This window comes from Trachurus trachurus, assembly GCF_905171665.1.
Source record: "Trachurus trachurus genome assembly, chromosome: 4".
In the NCBI taxonomy this organism is placed as follows: Eukaryota; Metazoa; Chordata; class Actinopteri; order Carangiformes; family Carangidae; genus Trachurus; species Trachurus trachurus.
Window position 1 is genome coordinate 32668841 of NC_139898.1, and position 21225 is coordinate 32690065.

General features: G+C 42.0%; 1 protein-coding gene across 1 annotated transcript in view; it reads right to left on the reverse strand.

The window, feature by feature from the left end:
• The window catches only part of vcam1b (vascular cell adhesion molecule 1b), a 35840-nt gene that overhangs the window by 14308 nt on the left and 307 nt on the right, over nt 1–21225 (reverse strand). Inside the window, exons 2-8 of the mRNA XM_083970301.1 lie at nt 17539–17838; nt 15943–16248; nt 13623–13886; nt 10995–11264; nt 10040–10312; nt 6936–7238; nt 3212–3481 (exon numbers count right to left, since the gene is read on the reverse strand). Coding sequence (XP_083826427.1) covers nt 3212–3481; nt 6936–7238; nt 10040–10312; nt 10995–11264; nt 13623–13886; nt 15943–16248; nt 17539–17838 — 1986 coding nt within the window. The remainder of the gene's footprint in view (nt 1–3211; nt 3482–6935; nt 7239–10039; nt 10313–10994; nt 11265–13622; nt 13887–15942; nt 16249–17538; nt 17839–21225) is intronic.

The window sequence follows — 21225 nt, forward strand, 5'->3', positions numbered from 1 at the left end:
TTTAGATCTGTAATCAGAACACTATTGTTTTTGTAATATGTAAAACTCAATAAACAGACGGTTCAAAAAAAAAAAAAAAAAAAAAAATTCTTTCGGAATGTGAAACCAGCGGGGAGCGAACTCGGGTTCACCACCCCATAGGCGAAAATGCAAACTGCTTCGCCATGGCGTCAGAACACACTAGAGATTTAAGTTTGTGCGTATTTTAGCTTACTTGCAGTACTGTTGTGAGATGGTAAATGGTAAATGGCCTGTATTTATATAGCGCTTTGCTATACCTGTAACGATACCCAAAGCGCTTTACAGTACATCACATTCACCCATTCACACACACATTCACACACTGACGGCGGAAGCTGCCATGCAAGGCGCGAACCACGACCCATCAGGAGCAAGGTGGGTAAGGTGTCTTGCCCAAGGACACTACGGCAGCAACCGGGACAGAGCGGGATTCGAACCGCCGCCAACCCTCTGATCATTGGACGACCCGCTCTACCACCTGAGCCACTGCCGCCCCAGTGATGACGTTACACGGCCAAATCAAATAACCAATTGGAGGAGAGCTCATCTAGCCAATCAGAGGCAGGAAAGGCGGGACTTTCCTGGACCTATACTACGAAAAAAAATATCGCTTCCCGTTCGATGCCTCACTGATTATTTGAAGGAACTTTATTTATAAGTAGCCAAATGAGTTGATTAGTTTGTATTTTACTGATTGTGTCTAATCTGCGATAAAACACCGAACCAGAGGAAGAAAATCTAACTAATCTGGTTATGAAAACATTTGCTGATTAAGTTCCTGTTGACTGATTGATTATTGGCTGCAGATCTACAGTTGTGTGGGTGAAGCTTTAACTCTGATGAACCCGTCGACCTCTAGTTCCCCCCATGTGAAGCTGCCCAGTCATGTGACCTGTCAAGTCCAGCTGCTTAACTTCTCCTTTTGATGAACTTTGTGTGTTTTATTTTTTTGACTGTCACGTGAAAATCACCATTTTAAATTTTAAAAGCTGTGAATAAAACACAGTCGTGTCTGTTATTTCTGTTAAACTCAGATGGGGGACGCGTCATCATCTCCTCTCAGGTGCAAAACCAAAGACACCTGGAGCTGCTGAACACCGACGACGACCCGCCGTGTGACCGTCAAGTGTCGACTCACTCGCTCATCGCTCGGGGGCGGAGGAGTCAGCGTTTATTTTTGTCTCCTCATCATGTGGAGGAGTGAGAGGTCGGGAGCTCAGAGAACAGCGTCACAACAACAGAAAAAGGAGCTAAAGACAGGAAGAGATATGTGGAAACTCTGTGTGTGTGTTGTTTTTTTGTGTGTGTTTGTGGAGTTCACTAACTCTAGTTTGATACAATGTGAGTTTCACTTTTACACTTATCTCTTGTCCAGAGAGAAGAGAAGAGGAGGAGGAGGAGGAGGACAAGAGGACTGACAAACACAGAAGCCTCCTCTGCATGTTTTATCACTCTGGACTTATGGAGTCATGTGACCTCCTGCATCGTCTGACTCACTGTTTTGTTATTGACTTCTTAAAATATCCAACAAAGCCTCCGTCAAATACTAAAGAAGAGTAGATGTGACGGTAAAAATTATCACGATACAGCTTCAAGTTTACAAAGTTAGAAATAATAGGCTATGAATGATGTAAATGACCTTAAAGGGATAGTAGCATTTTTTTTAAAGTGGGGTTGTATGATCTACAAATAGCACCTAAGTACTTTAATTGCAGTAGAAGACTCTCTGCACAGTCTACACAGTTTTTATTTGGACCTAACCAACTCACGTATCCCTCCGCCTGGGGTTAGCGCCCGCCGATCAGCAGTTGGTTAGGTCCAAATAAAAACTGCGTTTTTCCTGCACTTTGAGGGGCTGGAAAAAATTATATTATAGTGAACAATGTAACTGTGTATTTTTTTTCAGGTAAAACCTCTTTTAGGCCGTGAAAATAGGCAGTTTCTTTGGGTCTGTTCACAACAATGTATGTTGTAAATCTCTGGGCAGGGCTATTATGGGCTGGCGTTGCTAATGGGAGGAGTGCAGAGAGTCTTCTACTGCAATTAAAGTACTTAGGGGCTATTTGTAGATCAACCCCACTTTTAAAAAATGCTACTATCCCTTTAAGCTTTTGATTGTTTTACTTGACTTGTAATGCATTGAGTGCATATTTATAGATGATTGATTGTGTGAGAGTTTTTGTGTTCTGACCGACAAAATAAAATAAATTGTTCATGTCGAGGAAGAGCTGATGACCCTTCAAAATAAAACTAATTTAGGAATATGCAAATGATAATAATAAATAATAAAATTGATCATGTTTATCCTCACAGAAATAAGTAAAATGGATTAAACAGCTTTTATCATTTAACTTCCTCCTCCTTTTAAATGTGTTGATTGATTCTATATACACCACATGACCTATTAATCAACACAGTATCTTGATTGATCAATACTAGGGTTGCAAAGGGGCGGAAAATTTCCAGTAAATTTTCGGTAAATTACCAGAAACTTTCCATGGGAAGTTTAGCTGGAAATATTCCAAATTGGAAACTTTCCATGGGAATTATAGGAATTTATGGAAATAATGGGAATTTATGGGAAATAACTGGAAATTGGGGATAATTTAAACAAACTGTATCATATCCAAACATAAATGTAAATATTTTGTTTTGTAATAAGCAGACATCCATGCAAAATAATTCAATTAAAAAAACATGACCCCACCCCCCCAAACCTTCAATTTTGTAAATTTCGGATTTATTCCTGTTTATTCCCATATAGTCCCATTTATTCCCATTTATTCCTGTTAATTCCCATATATTCCCTTTAATTCCCATATATTCCTCTTTATTCCCATATTCCTGTTAATTCCCATATATTCCCATTTATTCTCATATAGTCCCATTAATTCCCATATATTCCCGTGGAAATTTTCCAACTTTGAAAATTCCCAGAATTTTGCAACCCCAATCAATACTGACAGACTATGTTGATTGACTGTATATTTATAGATACTGAGTGATTGTGATTGTGTGTGTTGTTTTGAGTAGATATGATCATGATACAGCTACAAGTTCACAAAATAAAAGGCTACAAATGATGTAAACAACTTGATTGATTGTTTTACTTGTAATGTATTGATTGCTTGACTGTATATGTATAAATTCTATATTGACTGATTGTGTAGCAGAGGTTTTGTGTTCTGACCTCGGACTGTGACGGAGCTGGACACCAGCTGGGCTCCGTACTGGTTGGAGGCTTCACACTGGTAGAGGGAGGAGTCTCCCAGCAGGGCCGAGGAGATGCTGAAGGAGAGCGAGGAGGAGGCGGAGTCGGTCCTCTGAAGCTCCGCCCCCGCCTTCTTCAGCACCAGCGTGGTGGGCGGAGCGGCGTGCGAGCGGCAGGTGATCGTGACCTGCTGACCCTCCACCACCTCCTCACCCGGACTCACGGAGATGGAGGTTCTCCTCGGAGCATCTGCAGCAACACAAACAGGACGGAGATCAAACCTGGTTGATCTGAATCGACTGAATCTGCACCGACTTAAAGCAGAAGTAAGCGATCCGGTCGTTTTGGCTAATGCTGCATTCCAGGCAGGCTTTTGAAACCGTAAGTTACGGCTTCAAGTCACGACTTACGACTTTGTAGCGTTCCAGGCAACCCAGTCGTGTTTTTCCGACCTGTTTTACCGGTGAAAGTCACTATAACGGCCACTCGTAACTTCTGACCCGTGAACTCGTACCAGATCGAACTGGTACCACTTCACAGGTCGGAAAAACACGAGTTACGAGTTGCCTTGAACGCACCATAACAGTCCTCGTCCCTACGTCACCACATTCACGGCGTCCCTTGGCTGCACACACAGCCCTTCATGCCGTTCTCTCTCCTCATTGGATAAAGGTTGTAGGATACAAGAAAAGTTTTCTTCTCGGCTTACAGCAGAGCAGAGTGACTGAGAGACCCGTGTTTCAGACCAAACACTCTATTTAAGACTTATATTAACACAAAAATATTGCTTACTTCTGCTTTAACTTCACGGTGTTTTGACTTCATGTTCTTCCTTCCATGTTTTTATTCTGCATAAACACTCGGTCAAGGAAACGTGACAGATCGCTGCCCTCTTAATTTGGTATTTCCAGTCCGTCTACGTCACTTTCACAACCTCTTGATTGTTCAAAGACGTGCAAGAGACTTTGCAAGAGTTTTCTACATTGTCAAGGACAAAGACGTGCAAGAAGGCAACAGATGCGTCCTCTCCAGCATCTGATAAATGTTTCCTTCTGACCAAATATGGAAGAGGCAGCATGTCTCTCTCTGTGCTCCATGTCGACCCACGGCTCGTTTTGGCCGGCACGTTGCTAATGAGTGGTGATTTCTACATTTTCTGACAACAACTCTGGTAAATCCAAAAAAGGGGCTTGGATTTTGCGTTTGGTTCAGGAAAAGCTTCAGATTGCACTCAGACCACAAACAAATTGTAACAGGGTTTGTTTCGGACTGTTGTGCGGACCAAACTAGTGAACCGAGTCCCAGCTGAAGAAGTGGTCACAGTTCACTTGTTTGGTCCAACGGGTGTGAATACGCCCTAAGAATCCATATATTAGGCACCCTGATATTGTTTGAAGACGTCATGGACACCAGCCTAGTGAAAACAACTCAAGACTAGACTAAGCAAAGATGTTCTAGGTCAAGGACTCTAAGAACTGAACTATAACTTGTCTTATCAGACCATATTCAGACTAGAAGAAGCCTGTGTATTCCCACACAGGCAGGTTTTTTCCTTGGATGCTCCCAGGTTGTTGGACGTCTGTCACATTGTGCCTCTCAATAAACCCCGGTTTCGTTCCTGTCGTTCCCGAGTCTAAATGTCAGTAAACTAAGAAAACTGCAACACGACTTCCTTTGACAAACGACCACAAACAAAAACCTTCTCAATGAAAAGGTTCAGCGGTTTCAATCATCTTCTTCATGTGACATTTAAGGGTTAACTCCTGTTGACGTGCCTCCTTCACTGACCCGTAGAGAACAGTATCATCTGCATACTGACAGACTCTGGTGTTCAAGGCCAAGTTCTGGGATCAAATTTAGTTCTGGACTCATCTGACGGTTCTAACAGGACAATGATCTGTTCTCTAGGGTCTGAACTTAAAGGGATAGTTCAACATTTTGGCAAATTGGTTCATAGCAGTAGGTTCGTTACCTTTAATTGTCGGTGCAAGCTATTTTTAGAACGGCGGAGCAGAGCCGTGAGCTGCTCAGAGCTACGCTACGGAGGCTAAAGGAATTTCTTGGTTTCCCTCATCAAATACAAAATCCCAAAACTCCAAAACGCTTTGTGGACCTGCACAATCACCACGCTATGAGATAATAATGGAACGTTACAAAACGGAGCCGTTTTCGAGGTAAGTACAGGGTAAATACGGATACAGAATATGTCGTCGTGTTATGACTAAAATGACACAGAATATCTCAAATGAAAGTGACGCTATGAGATAATAACACAACGTTACCAGACAGAGTTGTTTCAGAGGGAAATTCATGCAAAACCGCTGATGCACGTTGCCTTCAGGGACAGTTTTTCATCAACAGTCTCTGTATTTCCCTCTAAAACAGCTCAGTCTCGTAACGTTCCGTTATTATCTCATAGCGTGGTGAATGTGCAGGTCACAACTTGTCCACCAGAGCGTTGTGGAGTTGTTGGATTGTGTATAGGCCTGGGACGATAATAAATTTTGCTGGACGATATATTGTCCCACAAATTATTGACGATAAACGATATTATTGACACATTTTTTTGAGAACAAATTAACCATTAATATAATAATAATATTTCATAATAATGCAAGTAGTCCCTTTTAAATGCGATAAACTTTTATTTCTCATGAGTATTTTTTTTTTTAACCATTGTAATTGGAATGACAAGAACTTATATAGCTACTATCCTAAATAAATAAAATAAACAAAAAATAATAAACAGTGCAGCTCTTCTGTCCAATAACATTATACACCTGAAGCTCCACTTTTCATTCAAATAAACTAATATGACTTCCACAGGTGTAAGATTTCATCTATGAGACTAGCATTTATCTCCTAAAAAGTATTAAACCAGCCGGCGGTAAACCTCTAAAAACCTGCTGATAAGTTTTCTTAGTCGTTTTCTCCCCCAATGACGGAGGTTGACCGGCCCGTGAGCTGCAGATGGCTGCAGACTGTGGGAAGCCCCGCTCCTCCTGCTCGCTGCTACCACATTAGCTCCAAAAACGTCGGAGGAAAACTCCCAACAGGCGATATGTGGATAAACTGACCACAGACTGGGATCTAAACTGTGACTTTCTCGCATGAAAAAATATTAAAACTTTATAAAGTGACGTGTTAACAGCGCGGCAGCAAGACGGTAAAATAGCTTTTAGCTGCTTAGCTTTACAGCTAGCGCTGCCGGTTGCTGCCAAATGCATTCTGGGAAACAAAGATCCTGGATGACTGAAAAGAGGGTTCACTCCTTTCATTCTGCAAAACAAACGGCCCAGGTGCTGAGACCGATGCACAGAGTGAAGCCTCTTGTCATCCAGCCTGGTTGGAGGCCAGAGACCAGGAAAAGAAATACGTGCATGCACATGGCGATTTATCGAGGCCGGAAAAACTATCGAGTTCATTTTCATTTATCGTGCGATTAATTGATTTATTGATTATCGTCCCAGGCCTAATTGTGTATTTGATGAGGGAAACCAAGAAATCCCATAATGAGCCTCCGTAGCGTAGCTCTGAGCAGCTCACCGCTCCACTCCGCCGTTCTAAAAATAGCTTGCACCGACAATTAAAGGTAACGAACCTACTGCTATGACTATAGGGATTATGGCAATGGGCCAATTTGCCAAAATGTTGAACTATCCCTTTAAGTGATAAAGACAAAGTCCTCCACACCCAGACTCACAGTGGACCTGTAGAGGGACACTTGTTGTCCTGGACCTCCACACGGCTCCGTCGTCCCTCATCAGCTCGGCCCTGCAGGTCAGAGGCGGCTGGTCCTCCTCCACCCGGTGCCTCAGGACGGACGAGATGTTGCGTAAAGAACCTGAGAACTCAAAGGACTCTGACATCAGCGACGTGTTCCCCGACAGCCACTGGACTCTCAGCCGATTGGTCGTAAAGACGTCGGTGACATCGCAGTGAAGGACCGCCTCCTGACCCAGCAGAACCGAACCAGGATCCCTCACCACCGGATCAGATGGAAACGCTGGAGAGAGTTAAAAAAAACAGCAGAAAAGACAACAGATCTGAACCTAACTGTGTTTTACTGTTCACATCCTCATTGGCCAGGTCATTTAATTCATTATTCGTTCCAATCCTAGGACTGGAAAGGAGCAGGATGAAGAAAACTTATAACAACTGCTCCTTTCTTAAAACAAAACACAAAACAAAAACACTTACATCAGATGAAATACCAGTCTACAGCCAACAATATACAAATCCACAACCAATACCTTTCTATATAAATTCCCCACCTTTTTCTTACGCATCCTCTTAAACTGAACTTTTCTCTTCGGCTGTTAATGAATTCCAACGCCGAATTGTTTTAACTTGGTCTTCGCCATTTGATATTTGAAATTAAGTTTCCTTCTATGACTGACATCTTGTGAAACTAAAACAAAATACTTCTGCAAATTTACAGGTAAAAGCTCATTCTTTTTTGCTTTATATACAATCAACAGTGTTCCCAATTCAGTTAACTCTCTGAGCACATAATCCATTTGAGTCTTCCCTGAAATTAACACTGTGTATAATTCTTTGTGCCCTTTTCTGTAATAAAAACAATGGCTTTGTGCGACTTGTATAGGTATTGCCCCACATTTCAATGCAGTAACTTATGGCATAATAATAAGTGCACAATACAAAATCCTCATTGCTTTATCTAATATATGTCTTGCTTTACTTAGAACAGACATATTTTTCGATACCTTGTTTTGTATGTAAGCAATACATGATTTCCATGTCTGTGGCATCAGACATGTGACAGCAGCAGCAGCCAATCAGCTGCCTCTGATCCTCAAGTCAAACCGAAGCCACTGAGCTTCAAGTCCTGAGATCCAGTTCCCACCTGGTCCGTCCTAAAAGGTTGGGTACTGGACTGGATGGTGACTGCTGGTTACACTCAGTTAACTGGTTGTGTTTTGTAAATGAGATGAGACATGCACATTCCTCAGGATGGTTGCTGGCCTCGCTGTGACAGGAAGTGAGTCATTAAAAATAAAAGTACAAGACCAATGAAGACAGAGATCAAACTGTGGAGGTCAGAGAGGTCAAATGCCACATTACAGGTCAACACGTCAACCACGGCTCCTAACCGACCCCTGAGTTAATAAACAGCTCCTGGATCATCAATCAATCAATCAATCAATAAAACACTATTCATCCACATGGTAAAGTGTGTGTGTGTGTGTGTGTGTGTGTTGCTGTGTGTGTCTGACTAAAAACAGATGTGAGGGAGGAAACATTCCTCATCCTAGAACAACACAGTGAAACTCTCCAACGTTTGACCTCTGCTCCGACCAGCAGCACTGACACAACAAACTGCAGCTCTGACTCTGATCCAGGTCCAGGACTCACCGGGTCCCTAGAGACCCACAACGACCCTGAAAAACCTGTGATCCACATCAGACCAGCACCTGAGCTGGATGACAGAAAGTTCTCTCTTCGTTAGATAATTAGGGCCACGGGGCAAACGCACCAAACTGGCTTAAAGTGAATGGGACAAGCCAAAAAAAGGGCAATTATTGGAGTTTTTCAAATGTCTACTGCTCCTGCATACTTTCACCTAGAGACTCCATTTAAACTTTAAAATGTAGACACAAGTCTTGTCTATTTGTGTATTACTCCACGTTTCAATAGGTATTATAGTTTTTGATCAATCACTGTTCAATGACGATGATCATTTTTGGAGAAGTGTTGAGATTATAATGGGTGTGTATTGCGCGGAATGTTCGGGCTAGAGTGGGTGAAATCATCAGCTAGAGTGGGAGAAGTTGTCTGAAATTGTTACCATTTTTTTCTCTTTCCACGCTGTTCCTGGCCACAATTTACACTCTACACACATGATTTTTTCCAAAGTTGTAGACAAACGTGTCCTCTCTCTAACAATGTGTTCAAAAAAGCAGAGAGACTTACAGAATTTAAACTGTGAGCCTTTAAGTGCGGCCACGTCCTTCCCTGCTTCTCATTAACTCTAATACAAAGATTTTCTGAGAGAAGCAGAACGGACTCCTGTTTATAACTCGCAAGTGTTTCTAAAATATTTACAGTAGAAAAACCAAAATCATATCAAAGTGTTCAGGAAGTCTTTACGACGACCACAGTCTGCTTCTTTTTCTGATAGGAGCTACCGTTTTGTCCGAACAAGCCCAAATGTGAGATCAGAGCAGAGGCAGAAAATCACCCTTTTCTCTCAACGTTTCTGTCTGCCTCAGCCTGGGGTGACTTTATCGTCATTAGTAACCCCCTCCTCAAGTTGCCGTGGTAACCTCTGAGCCTTAGGCCAGAGCCAATCAGAGACCAATCAGAGACCTTAAAGGGACAACAAGGAGTTTTGGAAAAGCAAAGTGTTTTCCACTACATTTATGAGCCTCCGCACCGTGAAATTCTTTGACCGGCGCAAGACAGACTCATGTTTTCATTCATCAAGAATTAAAGTCAGAGGTTCAAAGACGATCACATACCGTCGTAGTTCCGACCATAAACGGTGATTCGGCGGTGTTATTCTCATGACTCGCCACAAAACCGAAAGTAAAGAAACGCTGGTCGGCTCGCCCAGCATTTCCACCACCACTAATAATAACAAAATAACCATAGAGACAAAACGATATATTGATCTAAAATGGGCCCATTAACAAGTGTGGGTAACGTAGATTCATCCACATTAATATGAGACTTTTTTATTGTCGCGGAATTTTTCGTTCTACCGCTGGAGAAACTCCTCGTTGTCCCTTTAACAAGGTCATTTAGTCATTAATGTGTGTGTGTGTGTGTGTGTGTGAGACTCACAGTAGACCTGGACCTGGGACGTCCTGTTCCTGCTGACGGTCTCACACCGGGCCTCACAGCGATACGCTCCCTGGTCCTGGAGGTCCAGGTCCTGCAGCTGCAGCAGGGACCGTCCGTCCTGCGGCTTCGTCCTCAGGAGGACGGAACCGGCCCGGTCCGTCCAGGTGACGGTGGGGGGGCGGGGACATCCGGACGCCACGCAGGTGAGGACCAGAGCTGAGCCCCGACCCCCCACGGAGACCAGAGGACTGAGCTGCACCTGCAGAGGGTGAGCTGGGAGGAGGAGGAGGAGGAACAGACGACTCTGATCAGTGATCAATCAGCGTTATTGAACCTTTAGCTTCAGACAGTAAGAGACAGATAATTGGACAGTTCTACAGTGACATCACCGGAGAAATAAGTAAAATGGCTGAAACAGCTTTATTATTTAACTTGTTTTGAAAAAAGAAAAAAGAAATGAATTATTATTTGTTTAAATCATATGTGTATATAATGTTGTTTACTTGATTCTACAAGACCGAAATGAACTCACTAAACTAAAACACTAAAAACTAAACTAAAACTTCCTCCTTCTTGTAAATGTATTGATTGATTCTATATGTTGATTGATTCTACTATATCTAATCAGATCTAGACAAACATATGACAATAAATCAATCAATACCGTATCTTGATTGATCAATGATTGATCAATCACAGATCGTATGTTGATTGATTGTATATTTATTCTATATAATGACGGATGGATTGATTGATTGTATATTTATAGATTATATACTGATTGATTGTGTAGTAGATATGATCATGATGCCGCTACAAGTTAACAAAATAATAGGCTTCAAATGATGTAAACAACTTGATTGATTGTTTTACTTGTAATGTATTGATTGATTGATTGACTGTATAGTTATAGATTCTATATATTGATTGTGTAGCAGAGGTTTTGTGTTCTGACCTCGGACTGTGACGGAGCTGGACACCAGCTGGGCTCCGTACTGGTTGGAGGCTTCACACTGGTAGAGGGAGGAGTCTTCCAGCAGGGCGGAGGAGATGCTGAAGGAGAGCGAGGAGGAGGCGGAGTCGGTCCTCTGAAGCTCCGCCCCCGCCTTCTTCAGCACCAGCGTGGCGGCCGGAGCGGCGTGCGAGCGGCAGGTGATGGTGACCTGCTGACCCTCCACCACCTCCTCACCCGGACTCACGGAGATGGAGGTGTTGTGGGGCGGAGCTGTGGAGAGATGGAGAGATGAATGAATGAATGAATGAATGAATGAATGAATGAATGAATGAATGAATGAATGAATGAAAGGTTATTATTGTGTCATGCATACATCTGTATCCAGAGTACGCCATCAGCACATCAATGAAACAAACTAACAAAATTACAGTTAAAACAACCAGATCATCTTTGGAGGAAAGAAAGAAAATACCAAGATACCAAGCTTCAAAGGAGTTGATCAAAGATTAAAGGAATACTTCACCCAAAATCAATAATTCACCAATCATTTCACTTCACTTGGGTCAGTACAGACGAGCAGTATGGAGGTATCTGGATGTTTCATAGTGTGTGTTTTGGACCATTTAAGTGAACTCTATCCACCGCCATTATATGAAAATAAATGAAGTATCCCTTTAATTAAACAAACTTTCCTATCTTCTTTTCTAGGCTTTGGAAATAAAAATAGCAGTCTTATTGAAATTAAACAACCATTCCAGTTTTTGCTCATCAGACCACCAGCATATTTCAGGGTTAGAATAATACCTTTCTCAAATCCTCATACTTTGTACAGTACAAAAGGAAGTTGAACTCAGTTTCCACTTCATCTAATTCACACATTTCACATCTTCTGTTCTCCTCAGGAATATTTTTTGAATCGACCGACCTCAGTGGCCAGAGGAAGAATACCAGATCTCAGCTGTGCAACCACAGAATTTAATCTGTGAGCCTCTCAGTGCAGCGATGTCTCTCTCTTCTCCTCATTGACTCTAATACAAAGATTTTCTGAGAGAAGCAGAAGGGACCCCTGTTTATAACTCGCAAGTGTTTCCAAAATATTAACTGTAGAAACACCAAAATCATATCAAAACGTTCAGGAAGTCCTTACGACGACCACGGTCTGCTTCTTTTTCTGATAGGAGCTACCGTTTCGTCAGAATAAGCTCAAACGTGAGACCAATGCAGAGGCAGAAAATCGCCCTTTTTTCTCAACGTTTCTGTCTGCCTCAGCCTGGGGTGACTTTATCGCCATTGGTAACCACCTCAAGTTGCCGTGGTAACCTCTGAGCCTCAGGCTAGAGCAGATCTTTGACTTCTCTGTACACGTGATGCAGGCTAACATATAATTCAGGGCCAAAGTTATATTTAAGCTGCATTTATGTCCTTAATTTCGGTTTTGAGTAAACATTTTCAAACCATTTTTCTTCTAATTCCAATAAAATCTTATTTTTAATGGATTTAACATTATTCCTGTAAATATACAGCATGGAAAACTCCTCAAAAATTGAATAAATATCTTTTAATCAGGGGGAACTATGTAATTTACTCCATATAAATAGCTTCTTATTTCTTATTCATTCTATCCTTTGCCACTTTGTTCTGTCGGTGATAAATAAATACACTGCAAAAACTCAAAATCTTTCCAAGAATATTTGTCTTATTTCTTGTCAAAATGTCTCATTTCTAGTCAAAACTCATCTCTTTCCACTTAAAATAAGACTAATCACCTAAAAATTAACTTGTTTTAGATAATTTTCACTTGTTTCAAACACATTTTCACTTGTTTCAAACACATTTTCACTTGAAATAAGTAGAAAAATCTGCCAGTGAAAGCAGGTTTTTTGTGCTCATAATGAGGAAGAAAAACTTGCTCCACTATCAGATTTTTCTACTTACTTCAAGTGAAAATGTGCTTGAAAGAAGTAAAAAGTGTCTAAAAACAAGCTCTTTTTTAATGTGATAGTCTTATTTTAAAGCAGAAGTAAGTGATATATTTGTGTTAATATAAGTCTTAAATAGTTATATCTTCCGACAGCAATCACTTACATAGAGTGTTTGGTCTGAAACACGGGTCTGTCAGTCACTCTGCTCTGCTCTGAGCCGAGGAGAAAACATTTATCGTATCCTACAGTTTTTATCCAATGAGGAGAGAGAACTGCATGAAGGGCTGTGTGTGCAGCCAAGGGACGCCGTGAATGTGGTGACGTAGGGACGAGGACTGTTATGGTGCGTTCAAGGCAACTCGTAACTCGTGTTTTTCCAACCTGTGAAGTCGTACCAGTTCAATCTGGTACGAGTTCACGGGTCAGAAGTTACGAGTGGCCGTTATAGTGACTTTCACCGGTACAGGTCGGAAAAACACGAGTGGGTTGCCTGGAACGCTACAAAGTCGTAAGTTGTGACTTGAAGCTGTAATTTACGGTTTCAAAAGCCTGCCTGGAACGCAGCATTAGCCAAAACCACCGGATCGCTTACTTCTGCTTTAAGTATAATGAGATTTGTTCTGACTAGAAATGAAATTTTGACTAGAAATAAGACAAATATTCTTGGTAAGTTTTTGAAGTGTAAAAACAGGAGCTTCACTCTCACCGTGAACAGTCAGGTCCACAGACGCCGTCCCGGTCCCCTCGCTGTTCGTCGCCTCGCACTCGTAGCGTCCGGCGTCGGACAGACTGACTGAGGTGAAGAGGAGCTGGCGGCCCCCCGGCTGCAGGACCCCGCCCCCCCCCGCCGGCCTCGCGCTCCAGCTGACCGTCGGCTCCGGGTTTCCCTCCGCCGAGCAGGTCAGGCTGAGGGCCGAGTCGGCCATGACCAGCACCGCGTCGCCGGCGTCCAGCGTTACCCTGGGAGCGTCTGCAGGAGAAGAACCAGATCCTCAGCCATTGATCATTATAGGGAAATAATATATTCATATCCACAAAACCAGCCTTCACCACGCTATGAGATAATAACACAACGTTACCACACAGAGTTGTTTTAGAGGGAAATTCATGCAAAACCGCTGATGCACGTTGCCTTCAGGGACAGTTTTTCATCAACAGTCTCTGCATTTCCCTCTAAAACAACTCTGTCTGGTAACGTTGTGTTATTATCTCATAGCGTGGTGAATGTGCAGGTCACAACTTGTCCACTAGAGCGTTGTGGAGTTGTTGGATTGTGTATTTGATGAGTTTGATGAGTTTGAAACCAAGAAATCCCATTAGCCTCTGTAGCGTAGCTCTGAGCAGCTCGCGGCTCTGCTCTGCCGTTCTAAAAATAGCTTGCACCGACAATTAAAGGTAAAGAACAAAATAAATCAGTAATTTTCAGGCTCTTGCGGGTGAAATCCAAGTGGTTTTACGAGCTGTTCCCTCAATTGTCATCCAATGATGTCATTAGTTTTCTAATTTGCATAACCCCACCCCTACCTGTGAGTACAGCTACCTGTAGAGGGGGCGTGGCCTGGTGAGCAGTGGTTCATTTGCATTTAAAGGGACAGACACTGAAACCAGCCGTTCTGAACAGAGAGAGCTGTGATGTTTGATCCTCGGGGGATTTAAAGATCCCATATCATACTCTTTTTACTCAATTTCACTCAGCTGTCAGACGTCCAACTAATGCTGAATGTCGGCTGTCTAAAAGTCGCTCAAATGAGCTCTACTGAGAACAAGCTGTTTCTGTGCCTGCACCTTTAAAGGAGAATTCCGGTCATTTTTGACCCCTAAATCGTTGTCCTGATGGTCGCCCGGTGTTGGTTGGAGCAAAAAACGCGACTAAAATTGATGCAGGCAAACCGTGGCTAGACGGCGCTAGCGCTAGCTACAACGCTAACCCATGGGGGCAATTCTTTCAACCACAACAAACACCCAAAAAACAATCAAATATCTCTGGTACATGACTCGAATCCTTATGACACACTACTGAACCCATAAATTGTACAGTATAACTGAAACATCCTGGAAAGACATTACTATCCCATCACAGAGCGCCTGCTCTCCCCGCCACAGAAACTAACACTTTGTCCTTGTTGTGATGATTTCTTTACTAAAATAAACGGTGGAGCAGTGCAGTGGTAATGTCCAAAATATCTCTGACCGTTTATTTTAGTAAAGAAATCATCACAACAAGGACAAAGTGTTAGTTTCTGTGGCGGGGAGAGCAGGCGCTCTGCGATCGGATAGTAATGTCTTTCCAGGATGTTTCAGAGTTCAGCTATCTGAGGTGAGTGGCTACATGCAAAAACACAAAGTTTACACTGTTTATACCGGTTTATACTGTACAATTTATGGGTTCAGTAGTGTGTCGTAAGGATTTGAGTCATGTACCATAGATATTTCATTGTTTTTTGGGTGTTTGTTATGGTTGAAAGAATTGCCCCCATAGGTTAGCGTTGTGGCTATCCCTAGCGCTGGGTAGCCATGGTGTAACTCTGGTTTGCCTGCATCAATTTTAGTCACGTTTTTTGCTCCAACCAACACTGGGTGACCATCAGGACAACGATTTAGGGGTCAAAAATGACCGAAGTTCTCCTTTAAGTAAGATGGTAATAATCTTTGCCGTGTACAGTAACCACTTTATGACTTAAAATTGGTCGGTATTACATCAATTTAGCTCAGGAGTTTCTTGCTGTGCACTGCAGCCATAGAAATAGACGTGGTAGGCGTTTTTATTGCGCTGAGGGGCCGCGGCCTCACTCCCGTCGTGACATCACCACAGGAGCTGAGTCTGAACAGCCTGTTTTAGCGCCGTTCTACCAGTCGTTCGCTGGGCTGCAGAGTCGATACAGGACCCGTTTGCTTTCCTCGTTCTAGGAGTTGGTCGGCTCAGGGAGGATCAGTTTATGTAGAGGCCAGAAAAAACCTGTTTTTCATAATATGGGACCTTTAAGCCGTTGCTCAGTCAGGACTTTGACCCTTTGACTCAGACTTACAGAGGACTCTGAGGGCGACCGTGGTCTCCTTGGTGCTGCTGTCCGGCGGCAGGTCCGGCAGGTCGAGCGTGGCCCGGCAGCTGATGTTGGTTCCCGAGTCCTGTTTCTGAGGAGTGAGCCGATACACGGAGCTGACGGAGCTGGACCCGGGGTCTCCCACGCTGCTCTGCAGGGCCGAGCCGCCCCGGGACCAGGTGAGCGTCAGGTGCTCGGCCGGGTGAAGGTCCGACACCTGACAGGTGAGGTTCGACTCCACGCCCGGTCTCAGGTGGTCGTGGCCTCGGATCACCGGGGCTGAAGGGAAGGCTGCACACAAGGAGGGAAGACAAGACGGTGACGCTCTGAACTCACTGACTTTGTAACAATGACTCAATCACCTCACAGCGTTTTTTATTACAGGGTTGAAGATTTGGACTAAAAGTAGCTGAAAATCCAAAAAGACATGTAGCATCACGTGACTTTAGGAAATCATGAAATGATCATATCTTTCAACACTATTTTCAGTTTTTTCCTAACTTTTATTTATATAATGGAGTTGAAAAGTTGAGCTTGACGACATCAATCTCACAATAAAAACAATGAAATAATGTAAGAGAAGATTTAAACACTTTCTTCTAAAGACCTGAGTGATGTCACTTTTCAGATTTTTGTATCGTTTTGGTTAAAGGGACAACGAGGAGTTTCTCCATCGGCAGAACGAAAAATTCCGCAACAATAAAAAAGTCTCACGTTAATGTGGATGAATCTACGTTACCACTTGTTAATGGTCCATTTTAGATAAATCTATGGTTTTGTCTCTATGGTTATTTTGTTATTATTAGTGGTGGTGGAAATGCTGGGCGAGCCGACCAGCGTTTCTTTACTTTCGGTTTCGTGGTGAGTCATGAGAATAACGCCGCCGAATCTCCGTTTATGGTGGGAACTACGACGGTATGTGATCGTCTTCCAACCTCTGACTTTAATTCTTGATGAATGAAAACATGAGTCTGTCTTGCGCCGGTCAAAGAATTTCACGGTGCGCGGAGGCTCATAAATGTAGTGTGGAAACACTTCGCTTTTCCAAAACTCCTCGTTGTCCCTTTAAAACAGGGGAATTGGTATGTTGTTACAGGTTTGAACATGATGAAATATTGTTATTTTATTTTTTTTCAGATTTTTGTATCATTTTGGTTAAAGTAGTCAGGAAAATTATTATATTGACAAAAAAATTGGATTAATGCAATTTTTATTTGTTTAATTTCTATAAAAAAGTGATTCTGGTCAACGGATATCACATATTAGGCTGTCATCTCCTCCTTAGCAACCCATACATCTTTAAAAAAAAAAAAGATTTCTATAGTTTCTTTGTGTTTTATAAACCAAACACACATGGATCCATCAATTTATGGCTTTAAAATGCAAATTTTTTTTTACTTTATTTGAAAATCTTTGAGGTAAACCTGAGGGACGCAAAGTGCATCAAAGATTCAGCGCATCACCCCAAATTGTGTGTTTGTGTGTGTGTGTGTGTGTGTGTGTGTGTGTGTGTGTGTGTGTGTGTGTGTGTGTGTGTGTGTGTGTGTGTGTGTGTGTGTGTGTGTGTGTGTGTGAACTCACAGTAAACGCGCACAGTCGTCCTGACGTCCCTCTTGTCTCCGGCGCAGCTGATCCTGCAGAGCAGCGCTCCCTCGTGCGACAGCATCACGGGGTCAAAGGTCACCATGCTGTGGGTCCTGTTGGTGCTGACGGACGCCGTGAGCGGCCGGTCGCCTAGCCACGACCAGGAGACGCTCGGCACCGCCGGACAGTCCTGGATGGAGGAGACCAGCTGCTGCCAGTCACCCAGTCGGAATAGAGGCCGTCGGGGAAACACGCTGACACGCAGACCCTGAACGCACCACGACCACATCAGCAGCACTGAACGAGACAAACAACAACAACAACAACTTTAAAAAAGGATGTAATTCTCCTTTATGATGAGAAAAGGTTTAAAGGTTTAAATTTTTTTTAGAAAGGCGCCAAAAAACATATTAAAGGGTTAGTTCACCCAAAATTTAAATTTCACTCTTACAGGGGGTCTCGGCGTAGCAGTGCATGTCCATATGACGGTTGCAAATGGATACCAACTGTCTTCGTAACAAAAAAAAAACTCCTCTTCCCAGTTCGTCAAAATTTGACGAACCGGGAAGAGGAGCTTCGAGAAGCTTCCGTTACAAAACAAGCTTGAAATATAGACTTATTTCTTTTTTTTCGGGACAATTTCTCATGTCGGGGCTTCAATACAAGACGGACATTACATACGAGCAGCATGGAGGTATTTGGATGTTTTTTGGTGTGTCTTTTTGTTACGAAGACAGTTGGTATCCATTTGCAACCGTCATATGGACATGCACTGCTACGCCGAGACCCCCTGTAACTCAGAGAAGCCACGGAGGACTCTGAAACTTCTCCCAGCCCTTAGTCCACATGAGGGTGAGGAGATAATGAGTGAAATTTCAATTTTGGGTGAACTATCCCTTTAAATACATTTTTCAAATTTTTGGGGGGAAGTCTGCGTGCACACGGTGACGCAAAAGTTTGTGGAATCCGACATGTTTGTTGTTATTTTCCTGTACTGGCTCATACCTGTGACGTAAATGCGTACGCCATGTGAGCAGATCGGAGCAAAGACTTTTGCGTTTTCACCCTTTAGACGGGAACGTGACAGTGGAGCGTGTTTAAGATTTCCACTCTGGAGGCTGGTTTCACTTTTTTCCCCAAAAACGCAGTCGCCGTCCAAACGAAAGGCACATCCCCTAAAATATTTTATCATTTTCACCCGCGTTGGTTTATTTATGAACGTGAAACTCTTGAAACCTGCTCTCTGACTGGCTGGATTTTCCATTCGTAAGATGGCGACGCTCTCTAAAGCAGTGGTTCTCAACTAGTCTCACTCTGGGCTCCACATCTTCTCATGGTCATTAAGTCGCGACCCACTTTTATAGAATTCAAACCAAGAATTTTTTTTTAAGCCTTTAAAAACTCATTTTGCTCTTTATTGAGCAAAGTGCATTTCAGAGCACATGATGAAACTGAGGAATTACCATGACAACTGCATGTACGGAAGTGAATAAAAAAATATCAAACTGCACAAAATGGAGACCAACAAAACGATATATTTGACTTCTAATGCATCTCTGCATTCAGAGCATGTTCACAAAAGTGAATAAATATCAAATTGCACAAAATAAAGACCCACAAAACAAAACAAAATTCACTGCATTCAGGCCACATTAATAAGAAACTGATATCTTTGCATTCAGAGCAAATAATAAGAAACTGAGGAGGACCATTACAACTGCATGTGTTCACGTGTCTCGTGTGCCTTTCAATATAAGTTATTTTTCAAAATAAAAGACATGTCCAACATCAGATGTGCATTAAATATTATTTACTTTTTTGACCAGCTGTCCGCGACCCATCCAGAACGGGTCCGCGACCCACTTTTGGGTCCCGACCCACCAGTTGAGAACCACTGCTCTAAAGCAAGACCCTTGTTATATGTAGATATAAAAGAAGAATTATAAGGCTACAAAAACCAAACACATTTTATCTTATAGCGATTATACACTTATACTAATATATTCAGATTTTAACAATAAATCTTGACAATTATTACAAACTGGACCTTTAATTTTATACGGGAAATACTACATTCACAATTAAAATGTAAATGATCCTCAAAAAGACCAAAGATTCAGGAATTTCGAATAGAAATCCTCCTCTACATCCAAACACTACATGATAGGAAAAACAGAAAAGCTATAAAAACATAAAAAAAAATGTATAAATCATATGATTATTTGAAACGATAATAACCCCTATTCTTCAATTCAGGGTTTTTACACGTTCACTGTGTCTGGTCTCATCATCAGTTCTGTCTGTGACCTCGCGACCTCGTGACCTCGTGACCTCGGAGGTTGTGATGATGTCACCATCAGTTTAGGAATTGATCAGCTGATACCTGACGTACTGTCAATCAATACAAACATAAAAACTTCAGTTTGTTGTTTGTTGTTTGAACCTTTGATCTGTTTCTGCTGAGTCACCATGTCTCACACAAACACACAAACACACACAACAATAATTACCAGCAACAACACACACACACTCCCACCACCAACATGCAGGAACACACACACACACACACACACACACACACACACACACACACCAAATATATTAGAAAACTTCAAATTGCACAGAACAAAGCAGCTAAAGTTGCTCTCAGTTGTTCACTAAATGCAAATATCTTTTAAATGCATCAGAATTCATCACGGCTTCTGGTTGAAAACAGACTAAAATTAAGTTTCCTAACTTTCATGAGGAATTTGATTAACAATAAAAAAAATGTAAAAACCACAATATTCCTCAGACCAGATAGTGTTCACCAGAAATGTCAATAAATATCCAATCAGACAAATCAAGATATGATCATTTACTGACAACTAAACCAAGAACAAACTTTTTTGTTTTTTTTTCTTTAAAACTTAGTTTTTCTTGAAATTTTACCACTTTTTCCTAGAACATTTTTTACATTTTTTTCTAGATTAAAAAAAAAATTGCTGGCTTCTTCTAGAATTTTTTTAAAACTTTTTTTTTTTTTTTTTTTAATTTTGCCAATTTTTTCTAGAATTTTTCTTTGAAACTTTGTTTTTTGAGGATTTTTACCACTTTAAAAAAACAAAACATACTGTAGCTAATATACAGAGCCATTATAGGATGGAACACATTACCTAATAATATCAAAAATATAATTTATTAAAGGAATTTATTCGTGGGTTGAACTGTTGTGGCACTGTAACGTGATGTATGATGTATTCTTTGTACCTAATACAATATATTTTAGACTACAGTAGACTGTTTGCTGTTTGTGTAGCTCTATGATGACGAGGTGTTACAGTCAATGTGAGTATGTAGGCTACTATGTTCTTTTTAAAATTGCATTGGGGAAGAATAGCTAATGTCCCTTCCTTCCCACATTCTGTATCATAAACTATAAACTGTTTTCTTGTCTGTAACAACATTTCTGTCACGTCTGTTGCTCACCCTGAGGTTTCTCCTGGTTTTCCCTGTTAAAAGGGTTTTCCATGGAGTTTTTCCTCAGTGGATGTGAGGGTCTAAGGACAGAGGATGTTGTTGTGATGCCATGTGAAGCCCTTTGAGACAAACTGGTGGTAAAAACGGGCTGTACAAATAAAATTGCCTTGCCTCTGGTCTCTGTTGTTGTTGAGACACAGAAACACAACAGTTTTCCCTCTGAGA